At 29.2% G+C, this 19437-nt stretch overlaps 5 protein-coding genes across 5 annotated transcripts; 3 read left to right on the top strand and 2 right to left on the bottom strand.

The window, feature by feature from the left end:
• Positions 1 to 6053: 6053 nt before the first annotated feature.
• On the top strand, positions 6054 to 9634 carry LOC105198212 (odorant receptor Or2). The gene is made up of 6 exons (XM_011164866.3): positions 6054 to 6603; positions 6867 to 7338; positions 7925 to 8024; positions 8199 to 8318; positions 9088 to 9243; positions 9401 to 9634. Exons 1-6 carry the CDS (start codon positions 6498 to 6500, stop codon positions 9452 to 9454), a joined length of 1008 nt encoding a protein of 335 aa, XP_011163168.3. The 5' UTR covers positions 6054 to 6497; the 3' UTR covers positions 9455 to 9634.
• Positions 9635 to 9744: 110 nt separating this feature from the next.
• On the bottom strand, positions 9745 to 11194 carry LOC105198214 (39S ribosomal protein L52, mitochondrial). Its single transcript, XM_011164867.3, has 4 exons — positions 10993 to 11194; positions 10522 to 10591; positions 10028 to 10160; positions 9745 to 9949 (listed from the first exon to the last, which is right to left on the bottom strand). Exons 1-4 carry the CDS (start codon positions 11036 to 11038, stop codon positions 9788 to 9790), a joined length of 411 nt encoding a protein of 136 aa, XP_011163169.1. The 5' UTR covers positions 11039 to 11194; the 3' UTR covers positions 9745 to 9787.
• A 123-nt stretch (positions 11195 to 11317) lies between these two features.
• LOC105198215 lies at positions 11318 to 13115 on the bottom strand. The gene is made up of 2 exons (XM_011164869.3): positions 12825 to 13115; positions 11318 to 12553 (listed from the first exon to the last, which is right to left on the bottom strand). Exons 1-2 carry the CDS (start codon positions 13028 to 13030, stop codon positions 11425 to 11427), a joined length of 1335 nt encoding a protein of 444 aa, XP_011163171.1. The 5' UTR covers positions 13031 to 13115; the 3' UTR covers positions 11318 to 11424.
• A 130-nt stretch (positions 13116 to 13245) lies between these two features.
• Positions 13246 to 16692, top strand: LOC105198216 (pre-mRNA 3'-end-processing factor FIP1). Its single transcript, XM_011164871.3, has 4 exons — positions 13246 to 13662; positions 14024 to 14941; positions 15602 to 15942; positions 16166 to 16692. Exons 1-4 carry the CDS (start codon positions 13483 to 13485, stop codon positions 16284 to 16286), a joined length of 1560 nt encoding a protein of 519 aa, XP_011163173.1. The 5' UTR covers positions 13246 to 13482; the 3' UTR covers positions 16287 to 16692.
• Positions 16693 to 17281: 589 nt separating this feature from the next.
• Positions 17282 to 19145, top strand: LOC105198217 (activated RNA polymerase II transcriptional coactivator p15). Its single transcript, XM_011164872.3, has 4 exons — positions 17282 to 17431; positions 18029 to 18110; positions 18186 to 18405; positions 18528 to 19145. Exons 2-4 carry the CDS (start codon positions 18060 to 18062, stop codon positions 18608 to 18610), a joined length of 354 nt encoding a protein of 117 aa, XP_011163174.1. The 5' UTR covers positions 17282 to 17431; positions 18029 to 18059; the 3' UTR covers positions 18611 to 19145.
• Positions 19146 to 19437: the final 292 nt, after the last annotated feature.

The following is a 19437-nucleotide window of genomic DNA, read 5'->3' on the forward strand; positions in this document are numbered from 1 at the left end:
GCAAAAATATGTTAAACAATCGTGTGCAAAAACAGTAACATATCATAACTTGAGCTGTTTTAATAAAAAAAAAGTATCTTTCTCACTCAACAATAATTTATTTTGATTGTAATAAAACATTTTTGTACTTTTTTTTCTCGTTCTGAATGAAAATAATAAAGATCTTGATAGATCAGTAATTATATCGTATTGTAATTTATATTTATGTTTGCACAATAAAAAATTGTATCAATTTCTTTTTATGATGTAAACCCTTCTTACCAATGTACAAATAAAACCTCCTTGAGCGATTATATGCGTTAGCGACTCGATTTTCGTAGAAAAACGTAAAAATAGTTTAGCTATGTGTGATAAATATTGCATAACAAACTCTTACTGGAAATTATTCGCACAACTCACGTACATATTCACGCTTCAACATCTTCACGTGTGATAAATACAAATTTTATGACCGTTTTGTGATGTCACCGCAAAAGCATTCTTTCGTAAATAATGTGATTTATAAAACAAGTTTTCTTTTAAAAGCGCTGTACAGGGTATGTATTTTGTGCACGCTTTTTGTTCTTAACGTTAATATTGTCGGTGGGCAAATATTTTACATGGCAAAAAAGCAACGACATCGACAACTATCGCCGAGAACAAAAAGCGTGTACATACAAAATACATACCCAAAATTTGTAGTTTTAAGTTGAAATTGAAAGATATCGGCGTTGCTTATTCCTAATTCATCACTCTTCTTAATTCATAATTGTTTTCTTGTAGCACGTGACACTCGAAAATCAGACTAATCTGAAATCGTTAAAAATTTTTGAGGTGTATTATTCATAATTTCTCATAAGTAATTCGCAAAACTATTAGCAGATTAGATAATATATAGATAATTGGCAGATTACTACTAATTATATAGAAGAATTGCCAAGTGTATATTGTTTAAGTTATTTTTTTTTATTATATTGTACTTCTCATTTAATATATATACTATATATATATATATATATATATATATATATATATATATATATATATATATATATCAAATCAAAAATTAACGTCAGTCGTACCTAATTCTTCAAAGTGTTAGCACACATAATACAAAGTATATCTTGTTAAATTTTGTCTACATTACTAATTTCTCATTTATAATTTATTTCATATTGTTATCACTAAATCACTTATATTAAGTAAAAATATAAAATATTTATGAAATACAATTTAGGAAACCGATATACAATCAATAACACTCCTATACATATGTACTGATACAAAAAAAAAATAGTACAATAATTCGAAAAATATTAATATAATGATTCAATTCCTAATTTTCTACTTTAAACATTTAATCTTAGAATTATTTTATTTATTGTAATCTCGTGCACATCTCTTTTAGATATAACTCAAACAACCACTGATAAAAATTATCATAATCACTTCTTTTTTCGTATCATTCTCGTTATGTGGCCACTTCTCGACTGTCTGAAAGCCACCTGCAACTACAGATTCATTAATAATGCATCATCCAAGTGTCCAGCAAATGGTAATTCTTTTCTCTTTCAGCAACGGAATTTTTTAGCAACGCAAAAAGTATCTGCAAGCTGTGCGATTTCCACGAGTCTTTTGCAATTTTCAACGATTTGGCTCATTTCGTTTTTTTTTTACGTACATAAGTAAATTTTTTTCTCATACGTGCGATTGCAACCCTTCATTTAAAGTCTTCGTAAAAGAAAAAGAAATATGAAACAACGCAAAAACAGTTTCACCAGTTAACCAACTTCGAATATTCGTTTTTGCATACTCGTCACTATAATTTATGCATTATACCCTTTCAGCGAATGAACACTTTGACGAGATGATAATAGCACGTTCTTTCTTGTTGCTGTAATATTTACGATGGTACACCTACCTTCGCGTATCAAGAATTTCGTCAGAAGCATGCGTGGTAGCAATATTTAGAAAGTGGGGATAGTACTGCTGGCAATGAAAGATCGGATCAGTTATTCTTTGATCAATGGATCGTTCAAGCAAATATCATGGTGTTCTTTTTCATTATCCGTTATATAATAATTTTAAACGTAGATTTAATATAACTTAACGTAGATTTAATATAAAATAATACTTCTCTGTATCGTAATTTAAGATTACTTCAGAAAATGCTTATGTAAGGGAGAAAAAGATTGGAAGAGACATAATAATATGTTTTGCATTTCAATTCTGGAACACAACAATGTACTTTTTTCTTAATAATTGTGTTACAACAAATAATGAATGTTACAAATAAATAATTATGTTAAAGATAAAAGATCTTTGTATTTTATTATTAAATTAATTTGCCGCATCCGTGCGATAATTAGAAAATAAATACATTATTTTTAAAGCAAAATTTATAAAATGTTGCTAATGTCGAATTTATTCGAAATATTTTGTACTATATGATCTAATATTTTTCTCTCGCATGCATTCTTTCAATAGTGATGTAAATATGTACTTTATTAATATTAATAATTTTATTTAAAAACAAAATTTTTTATTAAGAAATCCTATAATTGTATTAGGTAATTCCGATATTTGTGCCGCGCCAAGATTTACGCCACACAAAAAAAATAGAAGAGGTGAGAGTAATATACATGCAACCACTCTGTTATGTGCTTTTATCTTCAATATCTCCCTCATATTAATGATCATTTGAGTGAAAGACTTGTGTGTTTTAATTAAATTTACATTGTGAAAAATTTTTGAAAATGAACGAAGAAAAGTTGTACTTATGATTTATTGTGTTGTACGAGTTTTTGAAGGATGTAACAATTGGAGCTGTCGTAAAAACATTCAAGATGCCTATGGTGCAATTTAAACTGGGAAGAAATAATTTGCGAAATTTAGTCATGATACGTGATTTCCTTCTTGACAACCAGCCATGGTTAATCTTCTGCAATGATATAGATGATGACATAGCGCGCAATTTAGTGCATAATAATTCTCGAATTTCAACAAAAGAAATTGTTGAGAAATTCAACATTGACAAACCAAACGCATTTCGGCATTTTAAAAAGATATTGGATACATTTTAAAGCTCAACATATGTGTGCCACATTTGTTAATTGAAGCAAATAAATTGAATCAAATTTCTGAAATTTTCTTTGCTTGGCCGACTAAACGAAGAAAACGTTTTTGGATCGACTTGTGACTGGCGTTGAAAAATGGATCCTGTACAATATTTAACACAAACACATTTGAAAATTAGCAGATAAACTTGAGGAATCCATGGCAAAAGTCAATTTGGCCTGAGAAAGTGATGCTATTTATTTAGTGAGGTTTAGGAGTAATTTATTTTAAACTGCTCCCCGTTGATCAAATGAATAATTTTGATAAGTACTATCAACAATTAGACAATTTAAAAATAGCAATCAAAGAGAAGCATTTTCTAATTTTGGCTAAAAGAAACGTTTTTCACCATGACACGCAAAACTACAGACTACAAAACAGACTTTGTGCAAACTAAAAATATTGAAATATTATATTGCTGGAATACATCGCCAAAGATGTGCGTTATTTGAAATAAATACATTTAAAATAGAAATACAAAATTAAAAATGGCTATTTTGCATTTTGTACTTCTGTAATAACATTTTTTTAAAATAATAATTTGCAAATCTGTCTTTTTAAAAAGCAAAAATTTTAAATAAATAAGTTAAGTGTAAAAAAAATATATTTTAAATAGAAAATGTATAATAAAAGCCATTTAAATGGCAATGTAATTACAACAAAAGAATAAGTTGTCAAAGACAGTATTTCTGGTTTTCTTTTTGTGAGCTATTATAATTAATCCTTTATACGAGAAAAAACTACTTGGCGCTGAGCTTGGAAGGTACGTATTACATAGTTGCGGAATATTTTTGGGACTTGGATAGAATGTCATCATTAAAAGTGATGTGTCTCTATCTTGTAGATAATAAAGAGCTTCCAAATTTTCTGTTGTCACTCTTGTGGATAATAAATTTAATGAATTAGAATCTTGGAACATTAAATACGATTTGTCTTTTTTTTTATATTTTTATTTTGATCATTCTCATTCTCATTTCAATATTTTCATTTCTATAAGAAGAATAACGCTTTTATGTTTCTCTTTTTTTTTGATTTTCCATTTTATTTTAAAGATAGAATAAGCCACTGATGCCGATATAGTACCATTTGCTGTTGATTCTGAAAGTAAAAATTGCTGAAATCGCAATTTTAGTTTTTTTAATTATTTCAATTAAATATTTGCAATATTTAAGGATTTCCATTTGCAGAGATAAAAGAATTTTAACAATCCATAATTCAAGTAACAGTATTTCATAATATGTATCTTTTTTTCCTTGTAAACTTTCTATAACTTCGGTTTCAAACATTTTATGTATTTGTTTAAAAATTGCAAATCTATTTTTTTAAAAAGCAAAAATTTTGTATTTACATTGCATATCAAATATAATTACATTGCCATTTAAATGGCTTTTATTATACATTTTCTATTTAAAATATATTTTTTTTACACTTAACTTATTTATTTAAAATTTTTGCTTTTTAAAAAAATAGATTTGCAATTTTTAAACAAATACATAAAATGTTTGAAACCGAAGTTATAGAAAGTTTACAAGGAAAAAAAGATACATATTATGAAATACTGTTACTTGAATTATGGATTGTTAAAATTCTTTTATCTCTGCAAATGGAAATCCTTAAATATTGCAAATATTTAATTGAAATAATTAAAAAAACTAAAATTGCGATTTCAGCAATTTTTACTTTCAGAATCAACAGCAAATGGTACTATATCGGCATCAGTGGCTTATTCTATCTTAAAATAAAATGGAAAATCAAAAAAAAAGAGAAACATAAAAGCGTTATTCTTCTAATAGAAATGAAAATATTGAAATGAGAATGAGAATGATCAAAATAAAAATATTAAAAAAAAAAGACAAATTGTATTTAATGTTCCAAGATTCTAATTCATTAAATTTATTATCCACAAGAGTGACAACAGAAAATTTGGAAGCTCTTTATTATCTACAAGATAGAGACACATCACTTTTAATGATGACATTCTATCCAAGTCCCAAAAATATTCCGCAACTATGTAATACGTACCTTCCAAGCTCAGCGCCAAGTAGTTTTTTCTCGTATAAAGGATTAATTATAATAGCTCACAAAAAGAAAACGAGAAATACTGTCTTTGACAACTTATTCTTTTAATGGCATCACGTTTCAAACATTTTTTATAATTCTGACTTTATATTAAATAAAAAATTATAGATGAAAAACAGAGATCGTGAAATACGTGTAGATACGTGGGACATCTTGTATAATTTTTGCGTTGAATTGTAAGACCAACCGTTAAAATTACTGCATTATAGTCTATTTAGATATCGTAAGATAGTTATTGATCATTAGTGTTTACTACGTTTATATAAAAATTGAATTTTAATTTTGCAAATGGCAACAATTTTTACAAATGTATACTCTCCATGTAATTTTTAGAAAAATATATTATATTAATTTTTTAATTTTAGTCTAACTTGAAGGTTTAACTTTTATGTAGCTTTCAAATAATGTAATTGATTATTTTGTGTAATATACATACATATATAAATTCGGCATATAAAGTTATATCATGTAGTAAGAGAGATTGCAAGATAATCGTAAGCCATTTGCATTACGAGCGTAAGACACAGCTTTTGTGATTTTAGCCTCATAGTTAATGTTTACTAGTAGCAAAGAAATTATTTCAAAAAGTTATTTTTATAAGTTAAAGAAATTAATTTTTTAAGTATCAAATACTAGCTACCAGAATGTTAGAAAGAGATCGTAGAAAACAACGACAATTACATCATTAATTAAACTAATTTATGCACGCCAAATTATTGCTTGAGTTTTAAGAATAAATCGGACATGAACTGTTGCCCTCATTCAATATTTACAATACATGATTAAACTACTTACTTATTTTTACTCACTACGTCGACAAATCAATTCAACTTACTATAATTTCACAGTATAATTTAACAGTAAAAAACTGAAATCACAATATAATATTGATATAACATAAAAGCACATAACAGTGTTTGAGTGTAAATTACCCTCCTTTTATTTTTTATTTTTTATTTAATTAGTGTTTACTCGCGATAAATACTCTATAAAATTATGAAAAAGTTAAGTTGCATTGTATAGTGTTTTATAGTGTGATAATTGAATAAAGTACAGTTATAACATTATGTGACATGTTATGAAGTGTGTGACATTTTAAGACAGTGTAAAGTGTTTCAAGTAAAGTATTTTCTAACGTATTTAATTAATTATACATAGATTTAAAATGGGCAATAGGTCTAAACCGCTGCTTGTTGAAAATTGTCGGTTTGTGGCCGGAAGAGATCAAAGATAAACGTGAAGAATTATTGTCAAATCTGGGATTTTTATTCAACGTCATTACATTAATTTTCGTATTAACTATACCGGCTTTAGTGTCACTAATGAGAGTATGGGGTGATATGATACTGATGATAGATAATTTACAATATACTCTGCCTCTTGTAATAACAACACTGAAAGTCTTCATCATGTGGTATAAGAAAGGAGGTATTTTATTGTTTAATAATTTATTCCCTTCAATCTTTTAGGTTTCTTTCTACTGTTTTAATTCTTTCTTGTTCCTTTTATTATTAAACTTATACACTTATACATGTATTCTTTATTTTCCAAAGCTTAATAAATATACTATTAAATATACTATTAAAATAAAATACTGTCAATTATACTGAGAACTTAATGTCATTATAATGTTACAAGAAAATAATTATTTTATTTTCATTATTATTATTAAAAATGCATTACTTTCCCAGCTCTATCGCCGTTAATCAATATGATTGTAAAAGATTGGATGAGAGCAAAAATAAAAGAAGAGAGAAATGTTATGCTAAAACAAGCTAGGATCGTCCGCTTACTCGCCATATGCGGCGGAATTATGATACTTTTTACATTGCTGGTGACTGTTTGCTCTTTCCTTTTCGGCCGTACGCTCAGATACGTAACAAATTTTACCGATCCATTTGGAAAGCCTTTGCCAATACAAACATATTATTTACATGATGTATCTACTAGCCCGAAATATGAAATAACATATCTAATACAAATAATCTCGTTGACGATATCCGGTGTTTCTTACACTGCAGTCGACAATTTTCTTGGACTTCTTATCTTACATGTATGCGGCCAGATGGAAAATTTGCATCTGCGACTACTCAACCTGGGGAAGAATCAAAATTTTCAAGCACTTTTAAAATACAATGTCAATGACCACATCCGCTTGATCAGGTTCTGAATTGAAAACAAATCATATTTAAACAGATCTACTGAATTTAATCTTTTCTTTAAAGAATTTAAATTATTTTTCTTCAAAATAATTCATTGTAATGAATCAATATGTGATTTAATAAAAATAACATTTTTATTTCGTATTACAACTTATATCTCTTAGAAATAAGCTATAATATTTAAAATCTTTATACATATAGAAATTAAAATTCTACACTCTACTCTCTAAATCTGAACCAGTAAAATATCTCACTGATTTGCAGTGCTATACTTATAACTGTGATCATCAGTAATTATTTATTATCTTTCAGTGATTTCACTTAAGAAAGGGGTACTCTCAATAATAATACACTGATCGAGTATATCCACTGCCTTTCAGTGTATTATCATTGAAAGGCAGTACATAATCACTGATATAGTTATAAGTATACCACTAAAATCAGTCAGTTCACTGCCTTTCAGTAAATGTACCGATTCCGATTTAGAGAGTAGTATAATTTTATAGAAATTGTGTAAATGTTTTACATATGTAACATATATTATTATATGCTTTACTATTTATTTTACACTTTATCTTAATTTGCAGATCTATACACGTCATTGATAACACATTCAATTTAATGTTGCTTGGCCTGTTATTCTTCTTTGGGATATTGTTTTGTCTTCATGGATTTCTAATAATTAACGTAAGTATAATAATAGTTATAGTCATTTTACTAAAGTAAATATCACTAATCAAACGAAACAATAAGAGATCAATAGTGTAAAATAAGCTTACGCATCATTGACCTTTAAGTGTTTCACTATTTACATGCGATAACTTTCGAAATAAAACATGTTTATAATTTTTGCTAATTTAGGTTGTCAATCAAGGTGGTCACTTGTCACTTATGCAATTTATTTTATACATCTCTGCGAGTGTAGCTGTTTTAATGCATACGTGTCTTTATTGTGCCGTTGGAGAACTTCTCACGACTCAAGTATAACTTTTTTTTTTAATAATAGCAATGCACCACGAATTCTCTAATTTCCAAACTTGGAATATTTTTATAATTTGAACTGCAAATAAAAATTATTTAAGAATCATAATATAACGATATAAATTTTAATCAATGTCCCAGATAACACAAAATCTCAAATCGGATCATAAAACATCTAAGACATCTTAAAAACATATTTCTAATAGTCTTAAAATAGTCTTAAAAACATCTTATAACGCAATTTTAAACTTTGTGTTTTCTAAGCGATGATAAACGCCATGCGTGATTATTGATATAGAAGCCATATAATAAATTATCGCTAACTTAATAGAGTTTGCGGTATAAATCATAAAAATCTTTCCTGTTAAAAATCTCGCAATTTTTGTAATTATTAATCAATAGATTTAAATCTTAATAAATCTAATCTCTCTACACGAAAATAATATTTTGCAAAGTATCTAAAAATTTAGTTACTTACAGATCTGAAATAATTTCGTTGATTATCAAAATAATTCTGTAGAATGTTCAAACATGATGAGCAATGCTGAATATTTAAAAAAATTTAATATTCTGACAATCAAACTTGAGCAATCCACATAATTATATATTGATCAAACAAAATTATTTTTAGATCTCTATCTAATTTTTAGATACTTAAAAAAAAATCGTTTTTTCTGTGTACATTTATGTGGCATAATTTAAATAATTCCATTTAACCTCCATTTAATTTAATCAATTTGTCTGTGACTAATATAAAACATTTTTGCAGTCTGAAAAAATACATCGCGCCACATACGAGTATGTATGGTATACTTTAAAACCGAAGGCAGCAAAAAACTTGACATTAATTATGCTTCGTGCAAAAAAACCCCTCACTATCACTGCAGGAAAAACATTCCCGATGACAATGTCCACATTTTGCAACGTGAGTTATATAAAACATAAAATATAAAAGAACCTTTTTTTATTTTACTTAAATCATAAAATAATGATATTGTTTGAGATTATTGTACACATTATAATTTCTTAATGATGTACTTTCCAAGTTTAATATTTGATGTTTAAAGGATGAAATGTTTCAGTTGCTGAAAACATCGGCTGGCTATGTATCTGTATTGCTTGCCAATCGAGATTAATGATAACACAATTAGAAGTACGTAAATTAGTAGTCGTTCTTAGTATTATAGTATATTTAGTATTATAATGCCATTATGATATAAACTTAAAAATAATTTCTTTACATAAATATGCTATATACAAACTTTACATCATATATTGAAAATTATAAAATATTAGAAATATATTTTTTTCATATATCTCATGCTTCTCTAACATTCTATTTTGATTGTTTTGATCCAAGTGTATCGAACCTAATACCAGCTATTGTATAAATAAAAGGATAATAATGGAATAAACAAATCATCTGTATATAATATTTAAGCAAGTATATTATTTTCTTATACATACAACTACTGTTTTATCTTATCTGCTTGTTTTTGAAGTAGTAATTCTCCTTTAGGTTTCAATTTATTATCTAGGATTTTTTGCCTCCTTTGTTTTTTCTTTTCTTGCAATTTAGCATGTCTTTCAACAGCATAATCCATCTCTCCTACTAATGTGATAATTCTTGCCTGGAAATTGGTAAAGTAAGGAACATATATATAGTACTTAATTTCATAACAAGTAATGATCTCCATTGATTAACATACCGCGTAATCACGTTGTTTATCTAAGCGTGCTTTCTGTCTTATTCCGAGAGGCGTTACTCTTCCATCTTGAAATGTATAATCTGGCAAATTTGTCAAGGGACCAAAAGTATTTGGATTAGCTGTTAATCCACGTCTAAAAATATATTATACTAATTAGGCTATTATAACTGTAAATTGTGTGTGTGTGTGTGTGTGTGTGTGTGTGTGTGTGTGTGTGTGTGTGTGTGTGTGTATATATATATATATATATATATATATCATTAAACTAACATTACATTAATATGTTGATAAATTTTCTGTATGTAGATTAATTCAAGCAAAATCAATTCTTATAATTTCATGCATTTTACATTAGATGTTTTATATTGAATTATATAGTATATAAATTTAGAAATAATCATTTTGTGTCAGATGTGTCAAAAAAAATATTAGTGTGTGTGTGTGTATGTGTTTGTGTTCTATACTTAAATATAGATTTAAATTTTAAATCATACTTTTGTCTCCATCTCTGATTCAAATATTGTACGCAAGATTGATGAAACCCATTAACCACAATATTGTAATCTGTAATAATGTAAAAAACGTTATACCAATAATATAGAGTCATTAATTACAAACAGTAAACAATTATATAATATAAATCATAAGAGATCTTTATATCAATTTATATATCGCTCATTAGCTATAACAATAAGTTGTCTATAAAAGAATTCTGATATGAGAATTTGATACACTAAATTTTCATTTTTAATGAAGAACTAGTGATATTTGATTTAATTAGTGAACCAAATCAAAATCGCATTTAAAAGTAATATTACAAAATTTTAATGATTCAAAACATTCTAATTGGAGAACTTTGTTTTTGAGTCATGTTGTCATTACAACACATGAGCGATATCATAAATTTAGTAAAGAATAAATATAACATTATAATCATATATAACTTTTTCTTCTTTAATACTAACTTATATGTTGTTCAACACGAAGTATAGCTCTAGCTGTCGATATCATATTGTATATCGATTCAATAAGAATATTTATTCAATTTCTTGTAAAGTCTACATATAGGTTATGTTACGTATAGAAAGTCTTGCCGGCACTGTTTCCGCAGTAATACCAATACAAAACATTTGTTCCTTATAGCTACACTTTTATGTTCATATTTTTCTTTCTACAAGAGAATATACATTCTATATATTTTTCAAATTTAGATAGCGTAATAAGACACATCTACAAAAAATAAAAATGAAAGCTATAAACTATATACTGCATGCAATAAAAAAATTAATAATATTTAAGAAGTTACAATCCTTTATTTCATTTCTATCATATATCAATTATATGCATATTACATAAGATTTATTATGCACATTAATAACTGACAACTATAAACAGATTCAGCTATATACACCTGGAACTCTATATAAAAACTCCCCATCGTCATCGTAATAACAATCGCTGATTCTATATGTCATGCCAGGTTTGTAGAGATGCTTTGCAATTTTTATTGGCTTAGCGTAGTTTAAATCTGTGTCCACTTTCTTATGCCACACTTTGATGCTCGTGTCTAACAAATTGTCGTCTGCTGTAACAATATTGAAATCTTTATCCTGATCCTTAGGGACTATGGTAACATCTTTGTCGAATCTTCGTACTATTTTTGGTAGAGTATCCTTCTCTGCATGAATCACTGCACCATCAGATGCCATAGCAACTTCAGCAGTTTGCATCTCTTGGCTGACATCCATCTGGTTCCTATATACATTTAGTAAAGTGGTACCTTCTTCTGAAGATTCTTTATTTATATCCTCCAGCTTCACCTTTACAAATTCGTCGAATGTAAGTAGTTTTTCTTTCTTCTTACTTGATGATCCATCAAATTTTAAATCTGTACGTGACTGTAATGTAAGAGATTGTGGCTTATCCAAAACGAATTTCTTTGTATTTGTTACAACAACAGATTTATCAGTCGTGGAGCTTGCAGTCAGTAAACTCTGATTTTCAGAATGATCAGATTTATCTACTACTCTGTTTGAATTATCCTCCTGTGACAGTAATTTCGTGTCACTTTGTTTTTCATCGAGATAAGTTTGTATAATGCTTGAAAACAATTGACTTTTTGGTTTTTTGAATTCCAGCTTAGGGACAAACTGTTTCGCTAATGACTCTCTATCTGTCAAGATAATTTTTCTGTCCTTGAATTTTATCAGATGTTCACTAAGTGCAGGATTTAATGGAAGTTTACCCTCATGGAATTTCTTCCAATTTTCAATCGCTACCTTATCGTATTGCATAACTTTCTCAACTGATTTCGGCGACCATTCAGTACGTAAGATTTTCTGTATTGTGTCTGGTAAAGCAGGAAAACTCTCGCTGAGTTTTTCTACTGTCCATTCATCAGGATTGTGTCTGTGTAATTTTTGTATCAATTTCTTTTCCGCGAATGTGAGGAAACGTGGTTCTTTCTCTTTAAAATACTTTTTAACTATTTGTTGTTTAAGACGCTCTTTTTGGATCCGCATCTCCCTGAAAAAAGATTGATGCATTATAATAAAGCCTTATAATTAAATGGATAATTTATGTTAAAAAGATCATTAATAATAAATTAACAAATATTTTATATATAACATCTTTACAATTTTCAACAAACAGAAAATAACATCGAGTCAATACCGAATTAAATGTTATGAAGGTTAGATTAGGTAAAGCAAGATTAAATTGTAAAAATATATATATAATTTTCAGCAATGATAAAATAAATAAAATTTTTATGTAAGAATAGAAGATATAGATGTACCTTTCGTGTATCTTATGGCTCGTACCAATGTTCATAAAGTCCGTTTCGAACTCGCTTATATCTTCGTTATCGAAACTGTCAACAGATTCATCCTGATCCATTAATTGCATTCTTTTACGGACACCGGCGAGTGGAGTATTCCAGTTGGGCGCTCTCCTGCTAAACATTCTGCGTAATATTGTCGTCATCGCTTTGATTTCGCTCATTTTAGAATCCAACGATGTCAAGTGGAGTTCTACGTTCTACGTAGTTTCCTCGTGTACATACATATCTCTCAAAATTGCTCAAAATATAAACAAGCATCTCGATATTCCCGATATCGAGTTATTCGCGATACCTCGATGATTAGTATCCCTAGGGGCACTATCGATAATTCTACATTCGCGACATCTCTCGATTCTTCATCCGAGAGTTGCTGAACTCGGACCGATTTCTAGTGATTTCTAGCATCGTATATACAAGGCTTTACTCCAAGCTGCTCCAAACTTGCTCCGCGTATTGCCGCGTATTGTAGACGGCCCCTTAAATTATTAAATTTTATATTTATATATTTGCACTTGCGGAAGATTGGTGGCAGATTTTGCTCATTACTGGTCACCTCACTCCCGTGCAGTTCTATCAGGGAGTGAGTACCAAAACAAGAAAGAAGAAGAGAAAAATGGCGGATGAAAGTGAGGATCAGTGGTTATATGGGGATTCGACCGACAGCAAGGAATATACACCGACGAATGTTCAATCAGAGCTTCAACAAAATGACTCGACGCTCGTCGAAGCTCAAGAGAACTTGCAAACTCAAGAGGATCAGAAGATGGAAGGTGTTGGTGAAACACCGTCCGAGGTGCGCGACCTAACCTCTCTCGATCGTTTACAATTTAATATATTTCTCACATTTTAACATTATGGAAAAAGATACCTTGCGTTTATTTTAATTTCGAAGATTTAGCATATTAGATATTTTATATCTTGTTCGATCTTTAATTATATACATAATTATATGCACGTTTGTCTTAACAAAGTAACATAACCTATGCATAATTAAGTATTAAATATCACAGGTATAGGTAAAAAAGAAAGATAAACAGGTCCATCATAGATGAACTGTATACAAATATGTATTTTTATCCTTTTTTCTTTTCAATTTTTTTAACTTTTCCATATATCTTAATATTTGCCTTAAAACAGTTTTTTTTTTTTTACAGATGCGAGAAATTGTTGATTCCCTTGGCGGTGGTGACGAAGAATCGTCTTCATTGAATAATGCACAAGAAGAGAATGCAGATGCAAATAAAAATGGAACGAGAGAAGCTTCTAGTCAGGAGGATGGTGAAGCAGCCAGCGAATCTGATTCCGATGACGATGTACATGTTGTTATCGGTGATATCAAATCAACACCGGCATATGGTAGTTTAAACATCAAGAGAGGAGGACTATTAACTAACACATCCGGTGTATCAGACAAGTTGAGCAAACAGCCAGGAAAGTTCAGTATAGATGAATTTGAGACTATTGGTGTCATTAATGGAATACCAGCCCATGAGTTTAATTTAGATCAATTGGAGGATAAACCATGGAGACAGCCTGGCGCGGATATCACGGATTACTTTAATTATGGCTTCAACGAAGATACCTGGAGAGCGTATTGTGAACGTCAGAAGCGGATGCGAAACGAATCTGGAGTAGGATTGATTTTAAATGCGGGTGGCGGTGGTAGCAATCCGAGCAGCATGAGAATGCCACAGGTGGCAATAACCAATGATAACAGCAAATATTCTGGTATTATGGGTCCTAAGAGGGCAGGTCCACCACCTGGAAGAAAGATGGCAGGGACTATAGATGTTATAGGAAGCTCTGGTTTAGCATCCAGAAGAAATTTGGATAAATCCCCACCGAAAGGAAATGTTATACAGGTTATGACTGCTGACAGAAGAGAATATTCTAGAAAACCAGGTTTTCCCGACATGAGTGTACCACCTCCTGGAGCGGGAATGCCGCCACCACCATTCGATATGCCTCCACCAGGATATGCTGGTGAACCGACACCGTTTTACATGCCAGAAACCGATCCGTATTACCAGAGTTACGAACCCACGCAAGATAACCAGTGGGGCAATGACCCGGTAATCATACAGCATTTTGAATTTTTTGAAAGCAGCATTATACAAAGTTCAGCAACAAGTGGAAGAAAATTAAGGAGTAATTCTCTGGACGATAAAAGACAAATATCAAGAATAACAAAATTGTAATTAAGGTTTCATTTTTAATTTATAAATATTTTAATATTTATGTACTTTAAGTACTTTTTACATGAATATATTTAAACATTTATAATTAGAAAACAAATCCTTATTTGAAATTTTCTTATTCTTGATTTTTATCTTATTTTATTATCTAAAACAGGCTTATCCAAAATCCATTTTGCGAGCCAAAGCGCCTCTCCGCCGCCTCGATAGAGTGAGACAGAGTAAAAAAAAGGATAGACACTCAGCTTTGCCTAAATTTGAGCTAATTGAAGCTTTAACATTTATACTTTTTTTTTATTTACTCTGTCTCGCTCAAAGGACGGAGAGATGGAGACGCGAACCAGGTTTTAAACAGGTAAAATCTGGAATTCATTCTTTAAATTTTTTCCCACCTGTTGCCAAACAATATATATTGACATAATTTGAATAAAATTATCTAATTTTATAGCTTCAAAAAAACAATTATATAACATTGTCTAATTCTATGTTAAAAAATCTGAAAGAAAATAAAACAAATTTTTCTTATTTTTATTGAAGACGTGGCAGCCAACAAATCTAGCAATCCCAATGACCGAAGGTGAAGATGACAAAGACATGGGACCCAAGACAATACCTACGATGGTTCCACCGACGTCCATTCCTCCTCTGATGCAATCACGCGATCAGAGGGACGGTAGAGACCGGGAACGAGATAGGGATAGAGATCGGGATCGAGAATTGGATTCTATGAGCAGAGATAGGGACAAGGATAGAGATCGCGATCGTGATAGGGAGAAAGATTCCATGATGAGAGATCGCGATAGAGACAGAGATTCTATGACGCGAGATGAAGATCGAGAGCGTGACAGATCCAGATCTCAATATCGACATAAAGATCGGTAATAATCGTGTTCCTTTTTCTAGAATTCTCTGACTGCGGTCGCTTTAACGCTTTTAGCGCTTTAAGCATCATTTCATCCTTGATGTTTGCCAAATATTAAATAAGGACAAATAATGCTTATAGGTGCTGTGAGCGTCACAGCAAGTGCAGCTCATATGCACGTGATACTACATATATGTATGTAATTTCTAAAATTAATCTATATTTCAATATTTTTTTAGACATCGACATCGATCAAGATCGCGATCTCGTAGACACAAATCGAGATCGCGTAGCCCAAGTCGACGTAAGAAGAAATCCAGACGCTCAGATAGAGAACGTTCCAAGGAAGAAAGCGAATAAATGTGTGTACACGTAAAAATGATACTGTATTAATTTACCGCTCATAGCGGAGTGCATCATAGAATTAAGTGATTATTTTACATAAAATATTCCAAAATACATCCATTGACAAAATTATTCACAAAGTTAATTGTAAGATATACAACCTATATCAATTGTGTCAGATATAAGAAATGAAATGTATGTACAGCGGTGCTTGTGGAAGTTACAAATACCTAATATAATTTTTGACACAAGTAAATTATTAATGCAAACAATAACAGTTGGATTTACAGATCGTTTAAAGATTGTGGATAAAGAGGATTAAAATATTTTACGTGTTTAAGGCTTAATGTTTTATTCTTTTATTGTATTTTTATTAATTTTTGTACGCGAATCGAAGAAAATATAGCTGCGATAAAAAGCCTACATTTTTACAAAATTTATACGTTCTGTCAATGATATAAAAATTATAATCATTAAGAATAAGTTCCATTTTGATTAAAATTAAATTGAAAAATACCCGAATTGATCCAGATGTCAATAAAAAATCTAAATAAATGTCACGCTTAATATGTGACTCATGCCCGTATTAAATTCAAAGAGATTGTAATTAAATTACGCATTGGAAATTAGAATTAAATCAATTAAAAATTGGATTGGTCAAATTCAAATCTTCATTTTGTAATTATCTAATGCAAAATTATCAGATTGGGAGATTTTCCTTCAATTTGGATTTTGTTACTATTATCATGGGAAATTTTTTGGAAAGATAAAAAATTAGAGGAATTTTTAGGAACGAGAGAGAGAGAGAGAAAAATATTAAAATTATAGTTTTTTTTTGGAAATAATTATGAGGTTTGTTCGTGTTATTTGGTACAACATATTCCTATTTCAACGCGTTCCAATATGTAAAAGTAACTAAAACATACAACGCGAACAAACGTGTGTTGATTTACAATACATTAAATTTTTATTATATTTATTTTAAATATTTATAATCTGACAATATATTGCTCTAATGCGTCTGATTTAAAAGCGTCTGTTAACTTTGCGCTACTGCGCATATGCAAGTTGCAGAATTGTCCGTTGGAGCGATCGTTGAAAGTGGTAAACCTTGTTCGTTGAGAACCATTCCGATCTTTTCGCTTGAGAAGTGTTGAGAAGTAAGTATGCTACTTTCTATGATAATTACACTTCATTTTCTAACTGTACAATTTGTTAAGTGCGATAATAAGATACTTGGTCGCGATTCTTATTTACAATTAGTAGATGGCCGCAAAAAATAGATTCATCGAAGTGAAAGTACGATATATCGTAACTAAAAAGTACAGGTTATATTTCTGCGTATGTATATGTAACAACCGTCAAGTTTAGTAATATATTTCAAAATGGTATAAAACATTCTTTCGAATACTATAAAGCATTTTTCACGAAAATGACGAATTTATTTATTTATGCCGAGTATTACGGTATGCGATATATCGCAAATTGAAAATTGCTTTTTTGCATCTTCTCTACATATGATCAAGTCACAACACTTTTCAGTTAATTTTTTTACCTCATTACTTTTATAACAAATTCTTTATATATGTACTTTAATATATCTAGAAAATATTTATCTGATTATTAAAAAAAAATTTTACATTAATGTCCCAACCTCTTGATTTTTTAAAGAAGATATACATAATATAAATCACTCTGTCATGTGTATAGAGGCTTAAGGATCTCTCTGAATAGTAATATTAATTTTTTTTTTTAAGAACGTGAACCGTTACATTATTAAAGCTAAAAATGCCGAAGTCGAAAGAATATGTGTCTGACAGTGATGATAGCAGTGAGGAGGTATTACATATTATTTTCCATATATTTGTATATTAATTTCTATACTTAGATGCTCATATTATTTTCTATGTGTAGGAAGTAAAATCAAGTAAGAAGAAACAAAAGAGAGATAGAGATGAAGATGAAGAGGCACCGAAGAAATCGACAAAGAAACCAAAAACAGAAGATGAAGAAGATCTCTGGGATTTGGGTAACAATCGCCGAGTAAATGTGAGAAATTTCAAAGGGAAATATTATGTTGATATCCGGGAGATGTATTATGACAAGGATGGTGATTTAAAACCTGGCAAAAAGGGTAATGCTATTTTTACAAAGACAAGAAATTTTATAGTTGATAATTTCATAATCAATCAAAAAATTTAAATATAAAGAGATTTATCGATATAATATTTTGATATCTTTATGATTTCTTTGTAGGGATATGCTTAACTATGCAACAATGGCGGAAGTTCATGGATGTTGTGGAAGAGGTGGATAAAGTGGCAAAATCAAAAAGTTAGAATTTAAAGTCTAACAAATTCTCATTTAAAAATATGTTTGACATTCATGATTTTTCCAATGTTAAGATTTAAAATATGTGTATACCATCGTATATATTTTTTTCAAGTACTAAACTAGAAGTGATTTTCTGAATTTAAAGGAAACTAAAAGTTACATAAAAATATATACATTATTTTGGAAAGTGTATCTGTATTCAAGAAAATTACATTTGTCAGCAAATTATAATGGAAAAATAACATAATTTTATTTACTATTTTTTTATCGAAAAAATATTGAAAACTATTATGTTGCATCTTATTTGTGTTTTCAAGTTTTCATAACTTACCGAAATAATATAAATTGTAGTCAAATGTATATTGTATTGATACATATTTTGTTTCACTTGTGCTTTTGTATCATAAAAAGATCACATGCATTGTACCTCATAGAGATATAATGGCTCCTAATATATTTCAGCCGCTTATTCATTCCCAGAAATCATTTCTTTTTAAGTTATTCTTGGAATTATAACAAATAAAATTTAGTTGTCAAAGATATCGTCTATATAAATAATAAATTTTCTTGTGATAATTATCAGTTCTGATATACTTACATATAATAAAAAAAAATTATACATATATGTATATGATCATTTATATTTTTAATCACACATTCACGTAATTTAAAAATAATTAAAAACGTGTTTTTTAAATTAAAACAATACAGCACAAAATAAAGTCAATGTTAAAAAAATAAAGCGATAAAACAAATCAATTCAAAAATTTTAATTATTTGTAATAATTTTCAATTATTTAAATAATATTAAAGGTTCTGTCTACTCGCCGTG

Source organism: Solenopsis invicta, chromosome 12 (genome assembly GCF_016802725.1).
Source record: "Solenopsis invicta isolate M01_SB chromosome 12, UNIL_Sinv_3.0, whole genome shotgun sequence".
NCBI lineage: Eukaryota > Metazoa > Arthropoda > Insecta > Hymenoptera > Formicidae > Solenopsis > Solenopsis invicta.

Excerpts from the sequence above, each read along its gene's own strand:
- LOC105198216 (XM_011164871.3), top strand. The coding sequence starts at position 13,483 with ATGGCGGATGAAAGTGAGGATCAGTGGTTATATGGGGATTCGACCGAC. Across the intron at positions 14,942-15,601 it reads ACCAGTGGGGCAATGACCCG|ACGTGGCAGCCAACAAATCT; the intron begins GTAATCATACAG and ends TTTTTATTGAAG. Across the intron at positions 15,943-16,165 it reads CAATATCGACATAAAGATCG|ACATCGACATCGATCAAGAT; the intron begins GTAATAATCGTG and ends ATATTTTTTTAG.
- LOC105198215 (XM_011164869.3), bottom strand. The coding sequence starts at position 13,030 with ATGAGCGAAATCAAAGCGATGACGACAATATTACGCAGAATGTTTAGC. Across the intron at positions 12,554-12,824 it reads AGCCATAAGATACACGAAAG|GGAGATGCGGATCCAAAAAG; the intron begins GTACATCTATAT and ends ATCTTTTTTCAG.
- LOC105198214 (XM_011164867.3), bottom strand. The coding sequence starts at position 11,038 with ATGATATCGACAGCTAGAGCTATACTTCGTGTTGAACAACATATAA. Across the intron at positions 10,592-10,992 it reads TCGTGTTGAACAACATATAA|ATTACAATATTGTGGTTAAT; the intron begins GTTAGTATTAAA and ends ACATTATTACAG. Across the intron at positions 10,161-10,521 it reads AATCAGAGATGGAGACAAAA|ACGTGGATTAACAGCTAATC; the intron begins GTATGATTTAAA and ends ATATATTTTTAG.
- LOC105198217 (XM_011164872.3), top strand. The coding sequence starts at position 18,060 with ATGCCGAAGTCGAAAGAATATGTGTCTGACAGTGATGATAGCAGTGAG. Across the intron at positions 18,111-18,185 it reads GTGATGATAGCAGTGAGGAG|GAAGTAAAATCAAGTAAGAA; the intron begins GTATTACATATT and ends TTCTATGTGTAG. Across the intron at positions 18,406-18,527 it reads TTTAAAACCTGGCAAAAAGG|GGATATGCTTAACTATGCAA; the intron begins GTAATGCTATTT and ends ATTTCTTTGTAG.
- LOC105198212 (XM_011164866.3), top strand. The coding sequence starts at position 6,498 with ATGAGAGTATGGGGTGATATGATACTGATGATAGATAATTTACAATAT. Across the intron at positions 6,604-6,866 it reads CATGTGGTATAAGAAAGGAG|CTCTATCGCCGTTAATCAAT; the intron begins GTATTTTATTGT and ends TTACTTTCCCAG. Across the intron at positions 9,244-9,400 it reads CAATGTCCACATTTTGCAAC|TTGCTGAAAACATCGGCTGG; the intron begins GTGAGTTATATA and ends GAAATGTTTCAG.